The 25,426-nt window shown below is 48.7% G+C and overlaps 1 protein-coding gene across 2 annotated transcripts in view; it reads left to right on the top strand.

The window, feature by feature from the left end:
• SLC25A22 (solute carrier family 25 member 22) overlaps window positions 1-24,819 on the top strand; it is a 76,321-nt gene extending 51,502 nt beyond the window's left edge. For both annotated transcript variants that reach the window (XM_073347154.1, XM_073347155.1), the window contains 6 exons: window positions 3,997-4,087; window positions 15,957-16,075; window positions 18,667-18,838; window positions 20,068-20,222; window positions 22,960-23,035; window positions 23,862-24,819. In XM_073347154.1, the coding sequence (XP_073203255.1) occupies window positions 3,997-4,087; window positions 15,957-16,075; window positions 18,667-18,838; window positions 20,068-20,222; window positions 22,960-23,035; window positions 23,862-24,015 (767 nt within the window). In that variant the 3' untranslated portion in view covers window positions 24,016-24,819. The remainder of the gene's footprint in view (window positions 1-3,996; window positions 4,088-15,956; window positions 16,076-18,666; window positions 18,839-20,067; window positions 20,223-22,959; window positions 23,036-23,861) is intronic.
• Window positions 24,820-25,426: the final 607 nt, after the last annotated feature.

Raw genomic sequence — 25,426 nt, 5'->3', positions numbered from 1 at the left:
CATGACAATAGTGCTTCAGTCCTCCGCACACAAACCGGACAGCCTTCTGGGACTTCTGCTAAGAATACCCTCTGCGGTGTCCCCTGGTTCACACGATACCTGCCAGAACTATTCTGGGCTGCTGAGGTCATGGCCAAAAAATTTTGCCTTAACGTATGCTATTTATATTCTTGGTGGCTATTTTTATATTGCCTGCCTCCTGCCCTCTCCCTTCCCAAGGAGAATGCAGCAGAGGTGTGCCTGTATGGCAGCACTCCACTCTCTTCTGACCTCACTGGATCACCCAGCTGCACTTAATGTATTGGTTCTGCAGTACCAGGCTGGTTTGAGTTTATTTTTTACCCTTAATTTTCCTTGTTGGAAGGTCTCCAGATGTTCCATGTTCTGACTTCCCAAAATATGAATCCAAAGCAAGGCCACTCCAGTATAACATGCCTACCCAAATAACACTGCTGGCGTGAAAGCTGAGCTGGATTTACATACCTCTTGCTCAGTTCTGTTTCTTTCTGGTCATAAAACTTGAGGTATGTAACTACCGAGTCACGGTCATGTGGGCATTAAGGCCGTTGTGGGAATCTCAGCTGTTCAGTGGTTTACAGTATTAATTTTTAACTCTGGCAAATCATGAGAGCTCAGACTGAAATACCCATCGTTCCGATTACCATCATGCTTTCTTATGCGTCGCTTCCCTTGGGATTTGATTTTAATAGCCACTGTCTCTCTTTTCTAGCTCTGGAAACCACTGCTTTGTACGATTGTGCCTAATGACCTGAGAGGGCTAGATACTCTTAGGACTAATACAGACATTTTTCAGGACCAGTATATTTCTAAGCCTTGATCCTGGATCAGTGATTATTTAAAATAAATAAATAAATGGCAATTCAACCTCTGGAGCACTTTGCAGGTTGCTGCTGGGACACAGCATTTTATGATGAAATATATTTTATAACAAGGCCTGGAGGATTTTGTAAACGGAAGGCCCACATAAAAGATTTATTAGGGCTACGAAAGGGTTGGGCAGTTACTCTTGTTTGCATGTTGAAGTTTATGGGATTTCCCACCTCTTTTAAAACCTTTTTGTTTTATGGTAGCAGTTTATCCTGCCTCCCAATCCTCTGCTGTCAAGTTTTTCCACAGTACACCATGAACTAATCCCTAGAGTGGCTTGCCTGTGTGCTTGTCTGTGTACCCCTGCATGGACGTGCTGGCATGGGTATGAGGTGTGGATGCTCAAAGGTGAGCTTGGAAAGAATGGGTTTGCAAGCACAGGTCACACAAACCCTGGTTTACTATGCAGTGCAGGCATAGTTATATCTGAGCTTAGAGATCCTGTGGCTTTATTTATAGTCCATAGCTCCTACAAGTGAACTTGGGTTAGAAAAAACCATCTGTGTATTTGGGATGTGCAAAATATTTTTTTTGGGGGGATGGCACATTTGAGTACTGTAGAGATTGCTGCAGTCCTCCATTTCTTCCTCCTGTGGTGATTTGGAAGCTCTTGTGGATTACCGAGGACAAGGATTATCTATACTCTCTTAAGCAGCTTGCTGAAAATGTCAAAGGTTTAGCAGAAACCCTAGGTCTATTAATTTTTACATGTAGTGGGGGTTTTCTTCCAATTGATTTGAGATTGGGAGATAATATTGCTCTGAAAGCTTCCTCATTAGTTTGAGGGCTTCCATGTTTGTCAGCGCTCTCCCATTTCCCACCTTCTGGTGTCATTAGCTTTTCCCCCCCGAAGCATCTGCATAGATATTAAATTGGGAGGTGGATATTTGGTTTTCTTACTTTTACCTAGGTAACGTTATTTAGTGACATAGGGTGGGGGATGAGGAGGTGTATTTCTCTGCTGCAAGAATCTCCCCTGAACACTCAGCGTGTGTGTGTGTGTTTAACTTGGTTAATTATCCAGCTCTTGTATTTGGGCACTCGAATAGGAATTTACCTTAGGCGCACACATCTGAGAATGGGGCCTTGTGAACGTGCTGGCTATTTACTCTGGGGAGTGGCAGTAGGGAAATCCAAGAGAAAACTTTTGTGCGTCAGTGGTAGGGGTCAGGTGTGTGGCACCAGAGGGTCGAGTCTACGATTATTGATCTCACACTCAGGCCCCTGGAGAAGGAACATTTTAGGAAACCTTTTGAAACCGAACCAATATCTGGCCTTGCAAGGAGGTTGCAAGAGTCCCAGTAAGATAGTGTGTGACTCAGCAAAGGATCTCCTGGATGTAATGCTCGTGGAAGTTACTGCCATCTGATGGTTGCTCATTGATGAGGTGAATTGAAGAGATTGATCTGTCTGTCTCATACCAGGAAGGTGTTTGAGATTTTGCCAGCCAACATAGACTCGTGGTAGCTGGAGAGAGCCGTGTAGGCCTATCCTATCTGACAGGGACCAGTGGAGGCTCTCTTTGCTTACAAGGATGATTTTCCACAGTGTGGGGAGAGGTGTTGTCAGACCACAGGACGTGGAGCTAGGGATTCCAGTGTTCTGGTCCCAGCTCTGACACTGGTTCACTCTGTGACCTTGGGCAAGTCCTTTAGGGCTTCCATTTTCCAAAAGTGCCTGCAGATTTTGGGTGCCCATCCTGAGAAATGTGAGGCCAAATTTTTAGAGGTGCTGAGCACCTACAGCTCTCCTGGACTCTGGATGAATTTCTGGGTGCTCATTCCCTATGAAAATCAGGAGTTATGTCAGGTTGGGCATGTGAGATCCGTGGAGCCTTTTGAAAATATAGGCCTTAACCTTTCTCTGCCTGGGCGCCCCATCCCTAAAATGGGGATAACACTTTTTCACAGCCATGCGGTAGGGCTTTGTTGCGTAAAGTGCCTTGTGAATGAAAGAGACGTTTCCCAAGTATTGTGAATGCCAGAGAGCTTGATGGCCTAAACTGGGTGCCCTCTCTTGAGGGTGGCTTAGGGATCGATCCTGCCCTGGTGCAGGATGGGAATGGACAACATGACCCTTGGAGGTCCCTTCTGACACACAGGTCTCTAGGAGGCTCAACGCTCTGAAGCAATGAACCAAACATTACAACTTTTTGCTCAGAGCCAGGGAGCAGCAATTGTTTTGTTTTCCCTTTCCCTTAAATACAGTTAGGGTGCCCCTGTATTTCACTCATTTTAATGGTCTCCATAGCTGTCGGTCTGAGGACAGAGCAGGGCAGGCCATTCATTGTGGCAGCCACAATATAGGGATTTGCCATTTGTTGCTCTCAACAATAGAGTACTTAAAAGTACGGTGGGTGTGAAGCGCTGTTTACATACCAGCGCAGAGGGAGGCAGTCTCCTTGCTCCGGTTGGGACTGGTCCAGGGGCTCTGATGTGATGCCTTACAGACAAAGAGTGAAGCACTATGCAAAGCAGCCAGTGGGAGGCTGCTGGAAGGATGACGCTGAGGACAAGGAAATAGAAGTACAATTGCCTAGCCAAGGGCCTGATCTAAAGCCACTGAAGTCTCCGGAGAGACTCCTATTGACTTCAATGGGCTTTGGATCAGGCCCTGAGCCTTTCACAGCCTCTGGCCTATATATGTTACCTGACTTGCAGGCAAATTAAGTGTGACAGTCTTGTTCTGGGGGGCTTGATGCTTCCCAGCTGGGAAACAGCATTAACAGGATGCCTGCAGGGCTCATAAAATGTGTACTTCCTCCTTGGGGGCCTGATCCAAAGCCTGCTGGAATCAGTGGGAGTCTTTCCTTTGACTTCAGTGGGATTTGAATTTGTGGGCTGCACCAATGCCATGGAAATTATAAAAAGCTTGTTTAAAGTGGAAATGGGACGCTTCAGGGGAGGTTTTCAAAAGAGCCCAACGTTGACTTTCCGTGGCATTTGTGTGTCTAAATCCCTTGGGCACTTTTGAAACCTTTTCCCGTCTTGTTCCTAGCCCGGTTTTGACTTAAACTCCACTAAAGCTTACCCACTGCGCTCCTGAATGTGTGCAGATAACAAGTCTTTCCTGCTGCTACAGTGTTCCTTTCCTTTGTTTCTTTCCCAGGGGCTGCGGTGAACCTGACTCTAGTGACACCAGAAAAGGCCATCAAGCTAGCGGCCAATGACTTCTTCCGCTATCATCTCTCCAAAGATGGGTGAGTGGGTGGCTTGCACCACTGGCAGTGCTGGAATGGGATTTGTGCTAGGATGTGGGCTCACTGGGACTGGTCTGCTCTGAATAACTGGGGAAGCCCAGTTGGGCAACCTGCTGTTCTGAATGGGATTCATCTTTGAACCGGTTCAGCCAGCACTAGCATTCTGTGTGCGCTGTGTACAGAACTGAAAGCAAAAGGCCCCTCCCTGGAGGGTTTTATTGAAGCTCCCAGAAATAGTTCCAAATCTCAGCCAGGGTTCCTGTAGCCAGAATTTCCACAGAAAGCGTCTGCACAGGAACATAGCCTCAGCAACTGGCCACGTAACCGCTGGGATGGTCCCTCCTTCTCAACCCCTTATTGGACGCTCCTCTGCCCCTCCCACCTTTGCAATGACTATATTCTGAGTGGGTGGTGAATCGAGTTCTGGATGGTCGAAGGCCCCAAGCTTAGCACCAGCTCGTGGCTTTGCAATCTTGCGGGGTTTGATTTCTTTGAAGATATTTGGCAGCTGGGAGTGGGAGTGAATTTTGATTCTCCAATATTGGTATTTGCTACTTCACCTGCATGTAAAGGTCATAAGTCAATAAAACAGGCTTAATTTAATGTTTGTTCATGTGAATTCAGTGCCAGGGAAAGGTGCCAGGTTGATAGCCATGAAGTCTGAAGTCCTGTATCCATTGAATAGCTACTGCTCGTTTTGCCAAGATATCTCTGCTCCAGCCCAGGGGACAGTTCAGGGTCTGTGGCCCATTCAGTCCTTGACCTCTCTGACCCTGCTGATAAGAGAGCAGTCTGTGGTAGGGACTTCTGTGGTGTGGAGGCTTGTCCCCTAGGAATTAGATACCTGTTTCACACGAGCCAATAAATAATTGTCATGTATAGGGTACAGCTCTTGAGCACTAGCTACCTGAGTTGGATTTGCACTAGAGACCTACAGCTGAAAAGCTCTGTATCCGATTACCAATTCTTTGATTTATCAGCTCCACATAATGTACCAGGCCAGATTCTCAGACAGTGTAATCAGGGTAGCTCATTGATGTCAATGGAGCCATGCTGATTTACCCCCGCTGAGGGTCTGGTCCATTATATCTTTTATGTATGTGACTTTTTGGTTGTTCTGGGGTCATTAAATCACAAGTTAATGTTCATACTTGAGGATCCATATGATTCACCGACAATAGTCCTGTAATTACTCATCATGGGTTTTTTCCTTAGATTTTAAGTTTCTTTTTCAGTAGCTGTAGCTATTCTGTGCTATGTACAAACAGGGAGAGGATATGTCCTTAATCTGTCCTTGTTCCAAGTAGCTAAGTCTGAAGCTTGGAGTGGAGACAGAGCTGTGATTGCATTGGTTCTGAGCCCAGATGTTGCACAGCACAAGATGTTGCAGATTGTTAACTTGCTATTAACATTAGGTTATCTGAGGACCAGAGGCTAACCACAGGCTTTGGAAGGATCACGTTGAAAGGAGGGGAGAATGGCCTGGAGCTGCCAGTCATTTACCCTTGGAGTATCTTTTCAACCAGGTGATCCAGAGAGTGATCAGTTGAGACCGGCAGAGAAATAGCATCCTCTGGCAAGCCTACATTTCAATGTAGCTAGCATCCTGGCAGATCAATGTTTAGTGCTGACTCTTTCAGCATTAGGAAGGCTGGATCCTACCCATGAAGCCTCTAGAGCTTTGAATAGAAGAGGAAAGGACTGTACCTTGAATCTTTCACACACCCCAAGACTGTCTGGCTTTTTGTGACAGGCAGCCCCAGGCAGTACACAGGCTGGTTAGCATGGCTTACATTTGGAGTCAAGTACAACAGTGTAGTAGGAGCTTTGGGAATGGACTTCCAGTTTTGATTTCTCTTAGGCTCCTGGTTCCCTTGCATAAGGGAGGAGGTGGGCAGTGCTGGGGCTGAGTGTGAGTGTGTGGGGTTGTTGTGGTTAGGATTAATAGGCCTCTCCATGTTCCTCGTGCTGTTCCTGTATGCATGCTGTGGCAGGGACGGGCACTGCATTAATTTAGGAAAGCTCCATTTCTGCAGTTAGCTGCAACCTTTCTATTCCAACCCAAACAGTCTTGGAGTCTGTGAAATAGCTGGTGCAGTTACTCCCCTAGCTCTGGATAGCTTGGTTGGGTACTGGTCTAGGTGGCATGAGAATCCAGTTGCATATGGTCTCAGCTACGAATTGCCTTGCATTTACCCCCATCACTAAAACACCAGGCACTTGGGGGGTGATTTGGCAGGCTCTGCTTGAGAGAGGCCCAGGACTAGGATAGCCAGCAGGGATCTAACTTAAGACTCTACTGTGTTAGAGCACGATGGGGAGTTGGGAGGGTCCCACTGTGTGCCTGGCAATAGCCAGTGCTACCAGCCCCTCTTCATCTTCATTGTGAAATATTGCAGATATAACACACACACACACCCCACTAAAGTGATGAGTAGCTGCCTTGACCCAGTGTCATGGAAGGCACTGCAGTAATGGATCGCACCAGGGGACTCTCAGGCTGTACTGGGCGATGCGCCCAATTAGATGCCTCTAGGAATCAATAAAGTACGGAAGCTGCCACTCAGGCCTAATCTGTTGCATTCAAATAAAAGGTCCCAGACCACCGAACACGAAGGCCGAGCTGTCGTGCTGAGTGGGTGCACGTTGCCCCTCCCTCCCCTGTCTCTTCCTGTTTCCCTTGCAGTGCTGGGGGAAAGCACCATGTGCGGTCTTTGCTGCTGGCAAAGCTCCTTCACAACCAACTCTGATCCCCAGCCAAGGTGACAGCCTAGAGCATGAATAGGCTCTTGGGGAGCCAGAGCTGGTCCTGTCTGCATGAGAAACGTGAATGGTCCCTGCTTGATTCTCTCACTGCCCAGCCCTGGGTGAGCTTTGAAGCTCGGTAGGGTTTGAATGGTGTTTTTCCTTTCTCACTGACTTTGTGGATTAAGGGAGGTGTTTTCCTGCAGCGCTGTCCTTGGATCCCCCTGCAAGAGGGAGAGGGAAAGGCAGGTGCTCGCTCAGCCTGCCGCATGCCCTGCCCTGCAGCAGCGGGTAGATGCTGGCTGGTGCTGGGGAGTGAGAGTCAAGGCCAGAGAAGAAATGCAGTGAGGCGTCTGCTCTGGAACAGTGTGTTTCCGGTCAGCTGGAGCACTCTGCGGGGAGAGTCCTGGTTCGAAAGCAGGAAGTGTGAGCTCATGCCCAGATGTGGTAGTGGTGGTGGGTAGTTTACCCGTGTCCTCAGAGGGATGGGAACATCTCTCCTCTCCTCTCCTCTCCTCTCCTCTCCTCTCCAGAAAGGGGGCTCTCTAGGCTGTCCCTTACTGAATACGGACTACCCCATGTCTGCGGTAGGTGCTCGGATTTAGATCGGATTTTAAAATGGAGTGAGGTCTGGAAGGTCTTTGTGTTATGTCTGGAAAGTGGGAGGTGGCTGAATGGGCAGTAATGTCTCCTGGGTAGCATAAGGGCCATTAGAAGCTGCTGCATAGCCATTCTGTCTGCATCCTTTTCTCCCTGTAACTCTTAAGTGCCTTGGGATGCAGAGAGCGTAACCTATAAAGAGAGTTTGCCCCATGTAGTGCTCTTCCCCTGCTGCTGCCTTACAGTTCACTGGACCTTCTCCGAGCTATGGCAGACGCCACGTGTGGTTAACTATAAGATGACTGAAGGGGGCCATTTTGTCCCATTCATGAAGCCAAGCGTATGCCCCCTACAATTCCTCCCTCATTCACCTTGTGTTTGATCCCTTTCCTCAAACTGCTCGCTGTGGTGAATTTTTCCATCAAGGCAGCTCTTTTCCTTTGTGGGGGCAAATGCCCTCTCCTCTGCCCTCTTCCCTGCAAGCCAGGCTTGTAGGGCAGGGCTGGCAACCCAGCAGACCAAACTACTCTGCTTAATCACAGAGTAAGGGACCTTAGTGACCGTGCCAGCATGAGCTGCATCCACCCTGCCCTGTAACGTGGCTAAGCCTGTGGCACCTGGTCTGTGACTAAAGCAAGAACTCCAGGGCTGTCGATCAGCAGCGCCTTGGGCAAGCTCTTGGTCCAAGACCTAGACATGAATAACACACTGCTGTCTTGGAGAAAGGCATGGCTGCACGGCAGGTGAATGCGCTTCCACTCCTGCGCGTGTGATTACAAGGATGGTAAGTAGCACGAGAGCTCTGCAAAGGCATTTGTTTAGGGTGGTTTATTTTAGTCCAAGGGCCTGTTGTCTGAAGTTGAGTTTTACGTGGTGCAGGAACATGGCCCTGGAGGTCCTTGCATGAGCGGAACAGGTCATATTTGCTGGAACAGTTAGTAGTTCTGTACATGCAGATACAGTGCTCTTAAAATACATACTGGCTTTGGCTGGTGCCCAGCCTAGTGACGTGATTGCAGCTCCCGCAGTCTGAAAAAAGAGAAGCTGCAAAGATCTTCTCTGGCAGTTTGAATTTGAATGTCTTAACTGTCGATCTGCCAGTGGCTGCCCAGCTGGAAGTATGCTTAGGATTTGCATGAGTCAGCGTTGCTTGTCTGATAAAAAGCCTGCGCACACACATAAATAAAGTTCTGCGTGTGTGTGAGAGAGAGAGATGTATTGTTGCAGATGCTATATGACCGCAAACAAACTATCCTTGAGTGACTGTGCAATCCACAGAGCATGCAGCTATCGTTATTTTCCACAGAAAAGTGCAGTCTTACCATGAACCTGCCTTGAGCGACCAGCAAAAATTAATTGCTTCAAAGATGTGGGCTGTGTCAGGAGTCAGGGTTTGCTGCAGAGCCAGTCTCCAGGCAACCTAGTGAGCACAGGAGGCCTGTAATAGACCACCTGATTAGCTACACCTAATTGGTAAAAGGGGCAACAGATGGGCTCTTAAACTTAGCAACAGTATAGTGGCTGCACCGGGTATTTGCCGATGTCTGTGATAGGTCCTGCGACTTGGTGTTCCCAGCCTTGCCTTGCCACACTGCAAGTAACCCAGCTCTGACCCTCAGCTCCACCTTCTGATTTCTGGCTTGGACTGACCCGGGGCTCTGGTTCCTTCCTGGCTGCCTCCTGCTCTGACCACTAGGCATAACTGTGCATGTCCCAGTCAGACAGTCACAGAAGGCTGACTGAGACTGTACTCGAAATCCTGGGGGCACTTTAAGGGCTGGGGATGTCTCATGATTGGGGATTGGTTACTGCTGGTACATTCCTCTTCTCCTCCTCCCCCCCCCCCCCCCATGAGTGTCTTATGAAACTCTGAATAGACCGATTATGTATTTTATATTTCCTCTGCTATAATTCAAGTGTGGGTTTTAATAGAGGGACGTGACATTAAAATCTAGCTGTGCCCATCCCCACTTGGCAGTGAGACCAGTATTGCTGCATTTCCCCCTGTGCTTTTGTTTCTGTGTTTTGACTTTACAGAAGAAAAGCTTCTTTTTACCCCTTGCTGTGTCCAGCCAGGGAGTCCACCATGAGCAGCCGGGTGCAGCAGGCCTCATGCTTGTAAGATCTCTTTGAAGTGGAACCCAGCCAGGAGGATGCTGTAATATCCTCCAGGTTGCAGCCGACCCGGTTTTGTTCTGCTTGGGGCTTGCTGTGTGTGTCACAGATGCAAAAAAACCTTGACAGGAGTTCTGTGTCTCTTCAGATTTGTGCCTCATCCCCATCATTAGAGCTGACATCATCCTGTGATTTTGGTGTTTCAGCTAGGAAGTTCTCTGGAGCTCCAAGAACTATGTAGACAGAGGAGCCACATGGGAGTTCTCACTCTGCTCCTCTTACAGATCTGTCCTTTCTGAGGCCCCTCAGACTAGGAGAAGGCAGGAAAGGGAGAATAGGGGGTTTCCAGTCTACAGAGAATGGAGACGGGCGTTTTTCCTGCACCTCCCTGAAGCTGGAAGTTTCTGCATGCTCTTTCCCACAGTGGGAGGCCCAGGTACATACACCAGTCGATAAGATAGCAGCTGTGTTTGTGCAATATGTAAACAGGAGAGGAGTTGCTAGGGCCCCATTGAGGAAAGCGCTCAAACATGTACATAAGAACCCTTGACATCAACATGCATTTAAAATGTTTTATTTGTGGGTGCCCAACTTGAGGCCTGTTTTAAAGAGAACGGATTTTTCAGAGCTTGGGTGCTTAGCACTGTCTGAGAATTGGGCCCCTTTAAGGTGTCTCATGCCGGGCACTCACACTCAGCAGTCACTTCTGGAAATCTTAGCCTTGAATCTCAGCCTCTACAAGCATTTGCACTGAGAGCAGCCTTTAAGCTGCCCCACAGGGCTACATCCCTTGTCTCCTAAACTCAGTGTGCTGTACAGCTGTGGTGGGCGGTGGCAGTCATGTAGGGTTTCTCATATTTAGGCTCTGCCCAGTATTTTGGCCTCAGTGGGTTGAAAACTGTCTCGGTTTGTTACAAAAGATGTGGTTTGCTTACAGAATATCCCAGTGTCCGGCCGTCTGGGTTGCTGACTGCTCCTCTCCAAGGCACATTATCATCATTGATTTCCCTCTGAGATATATTTTTTCTTATCTTGACCTTCGCTTTGTTTGCTGTTCTGGAATAGGCCTGGAAAGCTGCAGATTCAGTGATTTTGGTTCCTAGCAAGCTCAGCACAATTGCGTTAATTGCTTCTTTGCTGACAGAAGTGAATTCTGCAGGGAAATGGGTATTTTTTCCTCTTTCTTGCCCTGTGTACACAGGATTGTCTTGCTCGGTGAACAGAAATGTGAGACTTATTAGTTCGCAGAGCATGCTGGGGACTAATGCTGCTAAATGGCAGGCAACCCAACCCTTCTGCCGGCTCCTGATGGAAATATTTTTTTTTCCATCAGATCCCAAGTTTGACCCTGATTCCTCTTTATTTTATAATGTCTTGCACTCTTCCCAAAAGGTTCAAATGTATTAGAAGTCTGATCCAAAGCCCATGGTAAGACGCCCATTGACTCCAATGGCCTTTGGATCAGCCCTGTATGTTTGTGTAGTATTGATATGTGCGGTTAAACAGCTGTTGTGTTCCACCCCAGAGGTGACTATTTCTTGGGGGTGACGGGGCTGTCTCTCTCACATCCATCTTTTCTCCCATCACGGAAGTACTGTCAGCGCTGGGCTAGAACATGACCGCTGTTTAACCCTCTGCCCACCGATGCTACACAACAGGGTGCCAATTCAGATACTATTTGGGGTATTTCTTGCTTACCCACACAATGCATGAGCTGGTGCTGCCAGGAGTTGAGATCTGGGTGCACTCCCCCGTGCTCTGCTTTGCCATTCCAATTGCTTACAGCCTTCTCAAAAGATCACTGACTCAGGTTGAAAATCCTCATTCTTTGTCTCAGGCTGGCACGTGTGCATGGGGGTGGTTTGAAGACCACCGTTCAGCGGTCTTTGAGGATGGAACACGGTGCCTTAAGGTTGCAGCTTTTATGACATATGATAGGAAATCCAAAAGGATGGCTTCCACAGCCACAGTACTGAGCCCTGACGCATGCTTGCCAGAAGGTGTTCTATTTTACACTGGATGCAGGAATGGTAAATGGTCTCTGCGTTGATAGGGTCAGACTGCCACGGGGGTAAATTAAGTGAGACTCCTTTTGAACTCAGTTGCTCTATGCCAGTTTAAACCAGCTGAGGATCTGGTCCACAATTCACTGTTTACTGTCGTATTTAGGCACCTAGGGCGATGCATAGACACACACAGGATCTGGTACCTTTTTAAAAATGGTGTATGCACAGCTCCTCAGCTGGTGTGTGTCAGCATAGTGCCATAGAAGTCAGTGGAGTCATACTGACATATAACAGTGGAGGTGCTGGCCCTTTGCCTAGTGTCCAGGGGGTAGTGGGTGAAATCTATTTGTCCTGATGATGCTGATAGAACATTGAGTGTTTATTTGACGTTCACCTTCAATTGCACACAACCCTGCCTGGCTCCTGAGTGACTAAAAGGAGTGAGGACCTTGCTTCTTGGGCTGTTGTACAATCAGAGGCTTGCTGAATAACTCTCCCAAGTATTCAGAGCCCTCAATCCAGTGGTGAGGGTCAACTGCCCTAGAAAAATACCCACTTCCTCACTGAAACAAAAAGGAGTCCATGGCACCTTAAAGACTAACAGATTTATTTGGGCATAAGCTTTTGTGGGTAAAAACCACTTCTTCAGATGCAGACGACTACTTCTTCCTCACTGAGTCTCTTAAAACACCTCAATGAAGGGGAGAAAAGGTCCATGTGGACCCAGACTCTCTGTAGGTGGCTGTCTAATAGTTCAGCGATTCATTGAACATCCCGTGCCCAGGGGGCTTTGAGAAGGAAACTCAGTGAGAAATTCCTTCCTTCGTTCTCGAGGGAGAAATCTATCTTTAGTCATTGATAATCCTCACTGTGGCTTTATGCCCATAATCCCCTCCACTGACATCCTCCCCCAGAGCAGATGTGAGGTAGAGAAATCTGAACAGCTGACATGAAGGCTATGGGGGATTAGCTGCAGGCAGCAGCCTGACTAGCAATCCTGTCACATCACTGGATAGGTGAATTTAGCCTTGAGGGAGCTTTAAAGGGCTGGGGGAGAATCATAGAATCATAGAATATCAGGGTTGGAAGGGACCCCAGAAGGTCATCTAGTCCAACCCCCTGCTCAAAACAGAACCAATTCCCAGTTAAATCATCCCAGCCAGGGCTTTGTCAAGCCTGACCTTAAAAACCTCTAAGGAAGGAGATTCTACCACCTCCCTAGGTAACGCATTCCAGTGTTTCACCACCCTCTTAGTGAAAAAGTTTTTCCTAATATCCAATCTAAACCTCCCCCACTGCAACTTGAGACCATTACTCCTCGTTCTGTCATCTGCTACCATTGAGAACAGTCTAGAGCCATCCTCTTTGGAACCCCCTTTCAGGTAGTTGAAAGCAGCTATCAAATCCCCCCTCATTCTTCTCTTCTGCAGGCTAAACAATCCCAGCTCCCTCAGTCTCTCCTCATAACTCATGTGTTCCAGTCCCCTAATCGTTTTGCTGAATGGTTGTTTGAATGTTGCTGAGGAGAGGGGAGTGAGGATATTTCTCATGCCACCTGATTCTTCTCTGTGGCAGGAGATGCTGACAACTCACTGGATCTAAGAGCCACTGCTAAGTGCACTGTATTGTGTTTGAGGTGATGGTGTGGAAACAGTGTGACGCTTCCAGGAGCTCATTTATAGTCTGGGCTTGAAGGATGCTTTCAAACCATTATTTGTTAGTGTAAATCCAGCATCACTCTACTTAAACCAGCAGAGTTGTGCTGAGTTTGCACTGTCTGAGGGTCTGGCCCATTAAGTTCAATATGTGATACAGAGACCTGTTGGCAAAGGTTCCCCTGTTCTTTGCAAACAGCTGTAACTGAAGACCTGACAAACTCTCTACACCAAACACGTCTCATGGGCTATTTTTATCCATAAAGAGTAGCATGTAAGGTATCTCAAGACTCCTAATCGTTGCGAGATGTATGAGTGGATAATGTTTAAGGGATAATGTATATTGGGAATATTGAAAGTACGCTGTCTGGACTTGGAGCAGAGATCAGTCACCAGGAGGTCATGTGTCTCGGTGATGACCCAATCAAGCAAAAGAGAGTTGTCACCCCTCCCTAATCAGCCAACCGGGTAACGCAAGGTTCTGTTGTCTACCCTTGCCACAGTCAATGGAAAACCATCAGAAACTGTGACAAACACTTGAAACCATGGAAAGGTAGAAAAGAAACTGTAGCAAGCAGGGTTCACCCTGCCTGTGAATAGAAACCAGTCTGTTTTCAGTGTAACACAATGTAGGATAAGGCACTTTGTATCCATTCACTGAAGAAAATCCCTGGCCGGGATGGGGGGGTGCTTTCATGAACTTTTGGCTGTTGGTTCTTGAGAAACCAGCCAGCTCTGCAATAGACTGAACTTCGGGAGGAAATCTACGTTATTAGCTAGGAAAGGTAACAATTGATAAGTGTAGATCCCGGTTCATTTTTTGACTTTTTTTTTTTTAATTTTAACTACTTGTTTCCAGCACACTCTTCTTTCTATTTAAATTTTTATTCATAAATAAACCTTATTTTGTTTTATTATAAATGCTCAAAAGTGCTGGCTGGTTTGCAGGAGGAGTGTTTAAGGTTAAACTGGGGTACACTGCACCTTTGGGTGCACAGGGTCTGGTATTTATGCATGTAGCCAGTGTCAGGGGTGGGGATATCACAAGGGAACAATTCAAAGGGACTTGGGGGTTGGGGTGCACCTCTTGTTAATTTGCAAGGTGAAATAAGGGCTGGCATAGCCCAGAGGAGAGAGCTTGAGTGACTGAGGGGCTGGCAGGCCAGGTTACTGCCCCAAAAAAGGGCTCCCTCTTGCTGATGGGAGGGGTAACAAGGTGACTCTCAACTCTGGGTGCCCTGAGAATGTCACACAACATTCATACATCTTATTGCTTGTAAGACTCTCTTAGAGGCTTTAAAATAAACCTGATTCTACCCCCCTCCCATCACTTACTGATGTGTTTGTTCTTATTCTACTTGGAAACCATTCAGGGCCCTCTTCCCTCTTTTGTAGAGAGCTGGAGTTAACCCTCAAAACACAGTATTGGCCCAAAACACAATGGCTGTTCAAGTGTTTGGGTCAATGCAGTGGGATATTGTTATGATTTTGTGAACAAGCGAATGGGATTGTATTTATATAAATGCAGCAGTACGTCTTGCTAACCCAAATTGACTTTGTGTCTGTATCATCAGTGGTATCGGTACCACCTTGGAATATTGCTACAGAGCCATCAGGAAGAGCAAAAACATTGCTTTAGAGTAGCTCCTATTAAAAAAAATAGTGTTTTGGCTGTTTATTTTTCATCATGGTAGATTTTTGTAGTAAATATTTAGGATACAGAAGTCTCTTGTTATCAGATTATTATATAACTTTCTTTTTTTAAGGTAGGACAAATTTGGGATAACACCTTGACACTGAGTCTTTTTTAAGTGTAGACAACACCTTACAACACTATAACAGCACAGCTGTGCGACTATAGCACTTCAGTGTAGATGCTACCTGTGCTGACGGGATGGAGTCTCCCGTCGGAGTAGGTGATCCAGCTGCCTGAAAAGTGGGTAGCCAGGTCGACGGAAGAATTCTTCCATTGACCTAGTGCTGTCTACATGGGGACTTAGGTCAGCTTGACAATGCAGGTCAGCTTGACAATGCTGCTCTCACCCCTGAGCGAAGTAGTTAAACCAACCTAATCTTTTAGAGTAGACGAGCCCTAAGAGAGGGTGCCTGGCTATGGCAGTCAACAAAAAACCTCTGGCTGATTTTCTGATACAACTTTTTTGACCATGATCTTGGGTACCCATCTTTGGTGCTTTAAGGGGACCTGATTCTCAAAGGGCAGGTGCTCATCACTTTCTGCAAATTAGGCCTCAGTAAGATGTCTTAAATTGAACACCCCAACTCAGCAGTTCCTTTTTGAAGTCTTGACTCTGTTATTTTGTGGGGTTCTGGCTTTTTGGAAGAGGTGAAGGAGAACATGTTGCTGGTTGCTGACATCTGCAGCTGCAGGCCGTTAAAGGCTAATGGCCCTGTGGCAATTTCTGATACCTGTGACTGACTTGGGAGCTCAGTGTGTGGGGGAGCTGTCAGCTCCCCTGCTCCAGAGCAGATTATGTTGGACCAAAACACCCAGCCTTTATGACACCAGCTGGCTCATTGTGCCCAGTTAAGACAACCTCCACTTTGAGTCCCAGCCGGTGGTACCTGTGCATCAGTGCTGTGGCCCCGTCCTGTAATTCCATCACCATGGGGATGGAGCCTTGCACTGAGAGCTGGCGTCTCTTAGAGGGAACCAAGCTGTCTGTGTTGTTCCAGGGGCACGTTACTCTGAGCCAGATCTTCTGACTGAATCTCTCTTTTGCTGGGCAGGAAGAAGCTGACACTGCTGAGGGAGATGCTGGCCGGCTGCGGGGCAGGCACCTGCCAGGTGATTGTCACCACTCCCATGGAGATGCTCAAAATCCAGCTGCAGGATGCAGGCCGAATTGGTACCTTGCACATCTCTTCTTTCCTTGTACAACAGGCGGGCAGTGGAGGATACCTCTTGAGGGGATTCAGCAGGGGTGGGGAGAGAGATTGTGAGAGAAGGGGAGGGAATGAGCGTAGAGGTCACTGCTCCCTTCTGCAGAGGGGTCTTAAGCTGTAACAGAGCTTTCCTCATGCTCTTCCCTTCAGGCCTCTTAGAGCCTCCTCTAGTGGCACGAGGAAGCAATTTTCACTACCTGTGCTTAAGTCATGGGAGGGGCTAGGCGGGCTGCTGTGCATGCTGAAGAGATGATCACATTCAGCTTATGAATTATTAAAACTCCTCCGTTAATGCCACAGGAGAAGGGTTTAACGTCCCCTTGTGCTTGTCCTCTGACACTTTCCCCTCTGCGTCTCACCCCATTATCCCCTCCTCCCCTAGCCCGTCACAAGTGGCTTGTTGCCTGCAGAAGCCCCGTCCTGCAGCTCATCTGTTTTTCTTGTGAGGGAATGAGAACAAGCTTCAATCAGCTTCTTCTGAATAGAGAAGGAAGCTCCCCGTGTGGGGCATTGCTGCTCTCAGGGGGAGGGAGGGACCGTTTCAGTCCTGCTCTTTCTGTGGGACTCTTTGTACCATTGTCCCGTATCCTCCTTGCCTCTCTGGGTACTGGTTTCCTCTCTGATCTCAGAGTGGAGTCTCTGACTCACGAGGTTGAGAGGAAACTGAAGACTCTCCCTTGTGAGAGTGAAAGGAGAGCTCTGGTTCAGGGTTGGAGCACGCGTAATCCACTCACAGAAAGGGACAAACAAAGGCACGTGTGGCCAGGGCATGGAATTTGATCTCCGCTTGCTCTCTAGTAGAGAAGCATTGTACCATTTGCCACCATTGGTGTTCTTTGCTCAGGAGAGGCCTAGGGCTAGAATAGCAAAGGGTGCTGCAGGTAAAGGTCAAGGTTCATAGGCAGAACTGTGTAGGAACCCAGGACTGGGGTAGCAGGTGGTGTTGCAGGTCAGGACTGGGGCGAATTGGCAGAGCTGCAGGAAGGGAAAGGGGATCATGAGCACAAAACAGTGTGGTGTGTCAGTTCCGAGATTCATGGGCAGCGCTGGGGACGGGGAAGGGAGTTAAGACTACGGAGAAGTCCTGTTGGAGCCCACGTGAGACGCGTGGACAGAGCTGTCAGTTATGCACCAGCTGTCCACCATGTGCTGGCACTAGTGTCTTCATAGAAATAATTTAAATAGAATTATAAGATAATTACTTAAAACAACAGAAAGGAGAGAAGTGTTGCTAAAACCTAAATCTCTTCTGGAGTCCTGCCACGGATGGTGCTTAGGTCCTAAAATCGCCTAAACAATGCCCATCAGGTAATGGTGCTACTCAGCTAACCCACAGTGGCCCCCACGCATTTGCCCATCAGGAAGTATTTCTGGCTCCAGGCTGCAGCCAGCTTAGATCAGGATTCTTCCAGCTTGGCATCCATGTTCTCTGTAGGGTTCCATTCTGCAAACTGGCTAAATTGTCATACCCAGCGTCCCTCGGAGACCGTATGCCCAGTGTGATGTGTACATAACAACTGCACATCCAGGGACTTTCCTCTGTGGAGGTACCATTATGATTACACATAGTAATGTCACATCCTAATTTTGGAACCTCATAACCCAAACACCCCATGAGCCCAGAGAGTTTCTCTTTTCCTTTTTTCTCCCCAAGAACCTTCCCTTGCCAATTTTAATGCAAACCTTGTTCTGTATGTGTGTGGGCTGAGGGATTGATATGTGCTCCATCTACTGACCAAACGGCAGAAGTACACTTGGGTTTGAAAGGTAATGGGAGATAGGTAGCATAGTGCGTAGATCTAGGGTACTTTATTTCGGGGTTCTCTTCAGTTTTATTTTAAAGTGGTTGTTTAAGGGAAGATATTAGGAATGAGCCCTTCTTATTTTTTGGGTGCTTTGGTGGCCTTTCCCCTCTGAAGACCTGTATCCCAATAGGGTTTAAAGTCCCTGTTGCATTGATCTCTTGTACTCAGCCTAGTCTATAATTGTCAGTTCTCCACACCACACAAGCCTTGCATGACTGACCGTGTCTGCTCAGGAGAGACCCAGGAGTGGAACTGCAGGGGCAGTGTTACAGATGAGGACTGAGGTGTGGTGGCAGAGCTGGGCTTGAGCCCAGGACTGAGGAAGGGGTGCTGCAGTTCTGGAGGGGAGGGAGCTTGCAGGATGCATGGCTGGCTTTAGCCAGTGCTGTTAGTCCTTCCCTCTCACCAGTATCCAGTTTACACCACAGACCTCTTCCTTTCTGAAACGTCCAAGTTCCTGTGTAGCCTTGGCACTGGAGCCATGTGATAATTGAAAGTTGTGTTTTTTAATATGGAGATATACCTATCTCATAGAGCTGGAAGGGACCTTGAAAGGTCATCGAGTCCAGTCCCCTGCCTTCACAGCAGGACCAAGTACCGTCCCTTATTTTTGCCCGAGATCCCTAAGTGGCCCCCTCAAGGATTGAACTCACAACCCTGGGTTTAGCAGGCCAATGTTCAAACCACTGAGCTATCCCTCCCCCTTCATAGCACAGGTTTATAAATAACACTCTGTCACTCCCATGCAGCGGCCCAGAAGAAGTTAATGGCAGCACAAGCCCAGCTCTCCACCACCACCAGCGCTGGGGCAGCAGAGTCGGTAGTGGAGACACGGACCACGGCGACGCAAATCACCAGGGAACTGCTTCGGAGCAAAGGCATCATGGGGCTTTACAAGGGCCTTGGGGCCACGCTGCTAAGGTAGGGCTGTGCTCGCGGAAACTCTGAGCACCTTCATCTATAAAAGACTGAAGTAATCCTCCCAAACCCTGCTCCTTGCAATGGTGCTACTATTGCATTTGGGGCTATTAACTGGACAATTCTATTATCGTCTGGGTCACTAACAAAAAACATGTGTATCAAGCACCCAATTCTCCTCTCCCATAGATCAGTGTGATACTGGAGTTCCCCTGGGGAAGAAATGGAGTACATGAGTGGAGAATAAGGCCCCTAGTGCTCTTGTGTTGGGCAGAGAGAGAGAATGAGAATTCTTGGTAGTCTGCGTTCCTTCTAGTCTACATAGGTTCTTATACCACACTGATCACTGTAGTCGTGCATGAAGAGATGTGACTGATATCTGTCACATGTTGGTGGTTCTCTCATGCTCTGCCCTTGGGAAAATGTGAGCAGTGGAGTGTCTCATTTCGGTAGGGTGACTTTTCGTTTTGCTTTGTTAATACACATTTTTCTCTGTAGTCATGTTAGAGAAGGCAGGTCATAAGAAATGCACCTTGCCCTTGGAGTGGAAGGTTGTGAGCCTTGTGATGGCCCTTAGTGCCTAGGGGAGTTTGTGCCACAGTCTCGGATCAGCCCCTGGGAAAGTTCCGTCTCCCATGCAGACGAGCTTTACCCTTATTATAGAGAGTTCCATTGTGCCAAGTCTTCCCTCTGGAGCCTTAGGTGATCTTTGGCTATCCTGGGTCTAGTCCATGGAGTGCCTTGAAGATAAGGACCAAGACCTTGAGCTTGATTTGATCCATAGGAAGCCAGTGAAGAGAGTGGCTTTGACATAAGCTCTTATCTTCTCAAGTGACTGACTCACTAATTAATTATTGGTAGTAACACCCAATGGGACTGACCGGGCAGGAGGAGGGACTTTAACTCTTTTAAAAAAATTAGAACTCTGGACATCCTGGGCCAGATCCTCAGCTGGAGTAAATAGGTGAAGCTCCCTTGGCTCCGGCAGAGCTGTGCCGAATTATATCTGCTGAGGATCTGCCTCCTGACTCTTGTCTGTGGGATATAGAAGCTGCAGAGGGAATGTCTTTCTCAAACCTCCTTGCACGTCATTCCAGTAGCTGGGAAAGAGGCCTGGCCTGACACCGTTCTTGACCTGTGAATCTCCCAGCCCTTCCTGCTGTGACTGGCTGCTTGGTCTGGGGGGTGCAGCTGTGCTGATCTCTCTTCTCCCTACCCCCCCCCCATTACAGAGACGTCCCGTTTTCCATTGTTTACTTCCCGTTGTTTGCGAACCTGAACAAGCTGGGCCAGAAGAGCCCTGATGTCAAGGCCCCATTCTACGTGTCCTTCCTATCCGGGTGCCTGGCGGGGAGCACGGCAGCAGTGGCTGTCAATCCGTGTGATGGTGAGTCCTGAGTGGGATCAGGCACTGTCAGCCTGAGGGTGGCAACAAGGAGTTTCACGGACACCCAATCGTGGAGCTCCCGGCCCCTCGTGGACAGTGGTTGCAATGGATCGAGTGAGGAGGAGGAGGAACTTACCACTTATGGTGGCTGTGTTGCAATGACATTGGTGTCAAACGTTGAAGTGGCCCTGTGCCCCCTTGTATGATGAGATGTGGCATGGGGAACAGGGCAAAGGACTCAAAGAGTTCATGTCCCCAAGCGGCCCTGGAATCAGACAAGCACTGGTGGGAGTGGGGGAAGGAGATGGCTTGTGTGTTAGGGGGACATCCCTTATGCCCCAACCTCACCCATGCACCCCTCTGTGTAGTACCAGGAGAAGAGAGAGCACTGACAGGGCCATTCTGTCTAGGAGAGGGGAAGTGGCAGGATCTCCCTTTGCTCCCCACAGAGAGGTGGGAGAACTGGAGGCTCCATGTCCCTCTGGTGATCTGAAGGAACTATCAAGGAGAGAGAGAGAGTCCTGTAGAAGAAAGGCTCACAGCCCCATGAACTCCCCAGCCAGATTTGGAAGAATCCTTACATCACCAGCCTGGAAAGAGGCATAAGAGTACTCCTGGGGGAATTCTGTGCCACTGCGTGTGTGCAGAATTCATGCCCCCTGCAGATTTCTTTGCTTCCCCGCAGAAAAATGATTTTCGGACAGGGAAGCTGCAAGAGCAGTCATGCACCACTCCCTAGCTGCACCCGTACATTGTTTCAGGCACCTGGAGCAGCTGGCGGAGAGGTAAATCACTGCACGGCTGGGAACACCCTAACCAGTGGCTCCTACCCTGAGCCAGGATCAACTGCTAGTCCGGGCTGGGTTGGAGGCGGGAGAAGATGGGACTTCCTCTTCCCCTGCAAGGAGTGGCTGGGGCTGTGTCAGACCCACCCCCAGAAACTTTCCCCAGCTGCAGGAAGCTCTGCATCCTCCCCTGCTTCCTGTCCCCATCGCTGCTCAGCTGCAGGGGGAGAGGTCACTGTACGGGGAGCTGCTCTACCATCTGCCCAATCCCCATGCATCGGGACCTCCCATACCCAGACACCCCTGCCAAGCCTCACCCTGTACACCCAGACCCCCCCTCGCCCTCCATACCCGAACACCACCCCACTGAACCTCAACCCCTGCATCTGGAGCCCCCCTGCACCAAGACCCCCTGCACCCAGACCTCCCCCCACTGAGCTCCCTGCACTCAAACCCCCACCCTAATGAGCCCCACCCCCTGCACCACCCTGAGTCCCCATGTCCAGACCCCCACCAAGCCCACTCCCCCAGCACCCAGACCTCTCTGCTGAGCCCCAACCGCTTTCACCTGGAAGCCCCTGCATAGTCCCATTGCCCCTGGAACCCCCGCAACGAGCCTCCGTGCATCTAGATCTCCCACACACACCTAGACCCGCCCCCACTGAGCTGCCTGCACCCAGATTGTCCCACACAGAATCCTCTCACCCCCTACCTGCATCCCCCCCCACACTGAGCCCCTCCACATTTGGATCCTTCCTGGTTGAGCCTGCCTACCCCACACTTGGTGCAGAGGGGCAGGGCCCTAGGGTGTTTCTGGGGCAGGCCCAGGCCTTCTGCTGTGTCAGGGTTGGGTGCAGCCTCACCACTGAGTCCATGTCCCAGGGGTGGAGGGTTGGGAGGCTGCAGGGTGATCTCTCACTTTCGTGTATCCAGTGACCTGTGCTCCCCACTGCCAAGCCGGAGCCTCTGCATTTATGTATTGACAAAGTTTGCAGAATTTTAAAATACTGTGTGCAGAATTTTAAATTTTTTGGCACAGGATGCCCTCAAGTGTATAAGAGGGAGATCTCTGAGGTCAGAGCTCCCCCCTAGCTCAGGAGAGAGAGCTTGCCCACTGCTTCCAGCTGAGGAGGAGCTGAGCTTTCCCTTTACTTCAACCCCTGCTCATGGGAGTCCCCACTGTCAGTGGTGTGTGTTAGTTAAACCAGATGGAGGGGGCACTCTCGGTGTGGAGGACCAGAAGTGGCCATTATCACGTCTTTGTGATGGACATGTTTCTGTGTAGAAACCATTGTGTGTGTGTGTGTGGGTGTGTGTGTGTGTGCTCAGCACGTGCCTTATGTGTATTCAGGCTTTTGTACATCCAGTGTGAGCTCCTGGGAAGCCATTACCTTATTGTCTTAGACTGTGTATGCCTTCCAATAACACCGTTTGGTCTCGCCTCTGTCTGCAGGGCTAACCTGTGAGAAACAATAGGAAGTTGTTTTCCCTCCCGTAATCGTATATTACCAAGATTTTTAAGAGTGACTAGTGATTTTTTGGTGTCTCCGTTTTTTTGGGGGCCCAACTGCAGGCAGGGCTGACTTTCAGAAAGTGCTGGGCCTTGGAAAATCAGGCTCCTTAAGAGGTCTGGACCCCCCTAAATCAGAGTCAGTTTGGAAAATCGTGTTCTCTTTGTGTTTTGTGTGGGGATTTTTAAATCCATTTGTAAAGGAACAGTTAAGGTTTTCCCTTGTTTTCTGATACTCTGATTAATCTCATCTGTGATCATAATCCCAGTAATCTCATCTTGGCTTTGCTAGGCCCTAAATGATCACTCTTGCCTACTAAAGAGCTATGCAGCAGTGTGTAAAGCACCCGGCAGAAGTTTCGGGGGGAAAGAACCAGAGGCAGCCCATGGCCAATATGAATAGGGTTCTTAAAGCTTCTTTTCTCCTTCTCTCTGTCCTCAGTAATCAAGACAAGGCTGCAGTCCTTGAAAAGGGGAGTGAATGAGGACACATACTCAGGAATCCTAGACTGCACCAGGTAAAAGGTGCCCTCAGTGGTTACCAGACGATCAGGTTGCAATGCCTCTGTTCTAGGCATCTTCCGTTGCCTGCTTCTTGGCAATGGGAGGGAGTTGCAGCACCAAGGGCTTCTTTTTAAATTGTTTTATCTGAATGGCTAAAAGGGTTTTATCCTGTCCTTGGGGGAGGTTAATAGGGCAGGTGTCCCCTTCTACCAGAAAACCCCAACTACCCCTTTCCCCAAAAAGCAATAACCTTGAAAACAAATACCCAGCCCCAAGCCGAAAAGAGAGCAGAACCAGAGACTCTGTGGAGTTGACTAGGGGTATTGCTATTGCTGTTGGTTTTAACATGACAAAGTGCCCAAATCCTAGGGTGGGCAGCACTATAAAACCCTAAGATAGCTAAGGCTGAGATCTGCAGCAGCTCCCACTTCCTCTGTGATCCTGCCTTATAGGACCTCCTGCACATTGCAGGCTACAGAACCTTACCCACCCACTCCTGTAATAGACTTAAAACCTCTGGCTGAGTTACTGCAGCCATCAAATCCTGATTTAAAGACTTCAAGTTACAGAGAATTCACCACTTACACTAGTTTAAACCTGCAAGTGACCCATGCTGCAGAGGAAGGCAAAAAAACCCCCAAGGTCTGTGCCAATCTGACCCGGGGGAAATTCCTTCCCAACCCCACATATGGCGATCAGTTAGACTCTGAGCATCCTGATTCTGGTGACGGACAATAAATTACTTTGGGAAATATTTGCGTTAGCACAAGTGACACTATGATGGGCAGTGGGTGGGGTCAACGTATGCGGAATCTCACCGGTGTCTCTGTGCCTCTGTAGGAAAATCTGGCAGAAGGAAGGGCCCCTGGCCTTCCTGAAGGGGGCGTACTGCAGAGCCTTGGTCATCGCCCCGCTCTTCGGCATCGCGCAAGTCGTCTATTTCATAGGCATCGCGGAGTTCTTCCTCGACATGCTTCCGAAGCGCCGGGATTAACCTTTGCACGCACTCGCTGCTGGTCAGAATTCATCCAGCGTTGGTTGTCGTCGTCAATGGTGTCAGAGCAACAGCACAAAGGGTTAAAGCAGCAACCTTGAGGGTGAAGGTCGTCTCCAAACAATAAGTCCCTTCCACCTCTTGATATGTCCCCATCTTATCCGGCCCTCCAGGACAATACTTAATTATGCATATCTATTATTTTTAATTGTCATTCTTAAAGACACTGGTTAGCACAGACTGGGCTCGCAGACCTCGGACCTTCTCCCAGCAATGGGAGGGGAAGAAACCGCCCACAGCCTCTGAATTACCAGGTAGTCAAGAAAGGCGCAAAAGAACCAAACTCTGTTTCCCCAGTCCCTCTTCTGGTGTGCCAAGCTTCTGGGAAGACAAGGCCCCAGCACAACTTCTAAAGGGGGACCATATTGTCAATAGAGGAGGCAGGTAGATGCCAGAATCAAAAAGTTTCTTTGTAAGGACTTGTCCTGAAACCCCCCTAAAATCAGCTGGACTTGGATGAACTTCTTGGAGATCAGAGGAGGAGAAAGGGTTTATTTTTTTTTAATCAAAGGGACTTCCTTGCTAAATAGGGGCTGTGGGGCCTGTGTGGGGGGAGATGTACACTGCACGTCCTTGCAACGTGTCTGCTCTGTAAGAGTATGTCCGTGTGATCACGTGTGAATGTCTTCAGGTGCATCTGTGTTTAGCTATGAGCTACAGGCGGGAGAGGGGAGAATTTAACGACATGGGATCAACTTTTTATTTATGCAGGAAAAACAAATCCAATTACATTCCTTAAATCAGCCCAGCTCTGACGTGTCAAACAGTTGCTCTACCCAGAGTACTGGTTGTGTGTGTCTTTGGACCCGTCTCTAAGATGTGTTTCTCTCCTTTCCTGTGGGTGTTTGCACTCGCAAAGGGTCACTTAAAAAGAGGTCTCAGAGTCAGGCTTTTTGGTTAAAGATCAGGATAGGCCACATCCTCAGCTGGTGTAAATGGTTGTAGATCCTTTGAAGTCCGTGAGCTCTATTGAAATCAGTGGGTCTATGATAGTTTGCACCAACTGAGTATCTGGCTCATTTTACTTGGGGATTGGGTTGCCAACTTCTTTATCCAGACCAAAACTGGGATGTGGAAAAGAAATGAGGCCAGGGCATCTGTTTTATTTCCACAGGGACCTAATTCCATACGACTTACCTCTCAAAGGCCAGGTGTGGTTTTGTTATGATGTTTTCTCTGAAGTACATACAGAGAGGCAGTATGACTCCAATCGGATCCGCGCCAGCAGAAAAGCCTGCCTATGGGCGTCCAGTTGTGGGATTGAGGACGATAGCCAGTCTTCCTGCTCACTTTGGGGAGGTAGTCATTGACTGGATAACAGGATGGCAACCCTAGACACGTATGAATTCAG

The sequence above is a fragment of the Lepidochelys kempii genome, chromosome 6 (assembly GCF_965140265.1).
Source record: "Lepidochelys kempii isolate rLepKem1 chromosome 6, rLepKem1.hap2, whole genome shotgun sequence".
NCBI classification, from domain to species: Eukaryota; Metazoa; Chordata; order Testudines; family Cheloniidae; genus Lepidochelys; species Lepidochelys kempii.
This window is presented reverse-complemented; position numbering and strand designations above follow the sequence as displayed.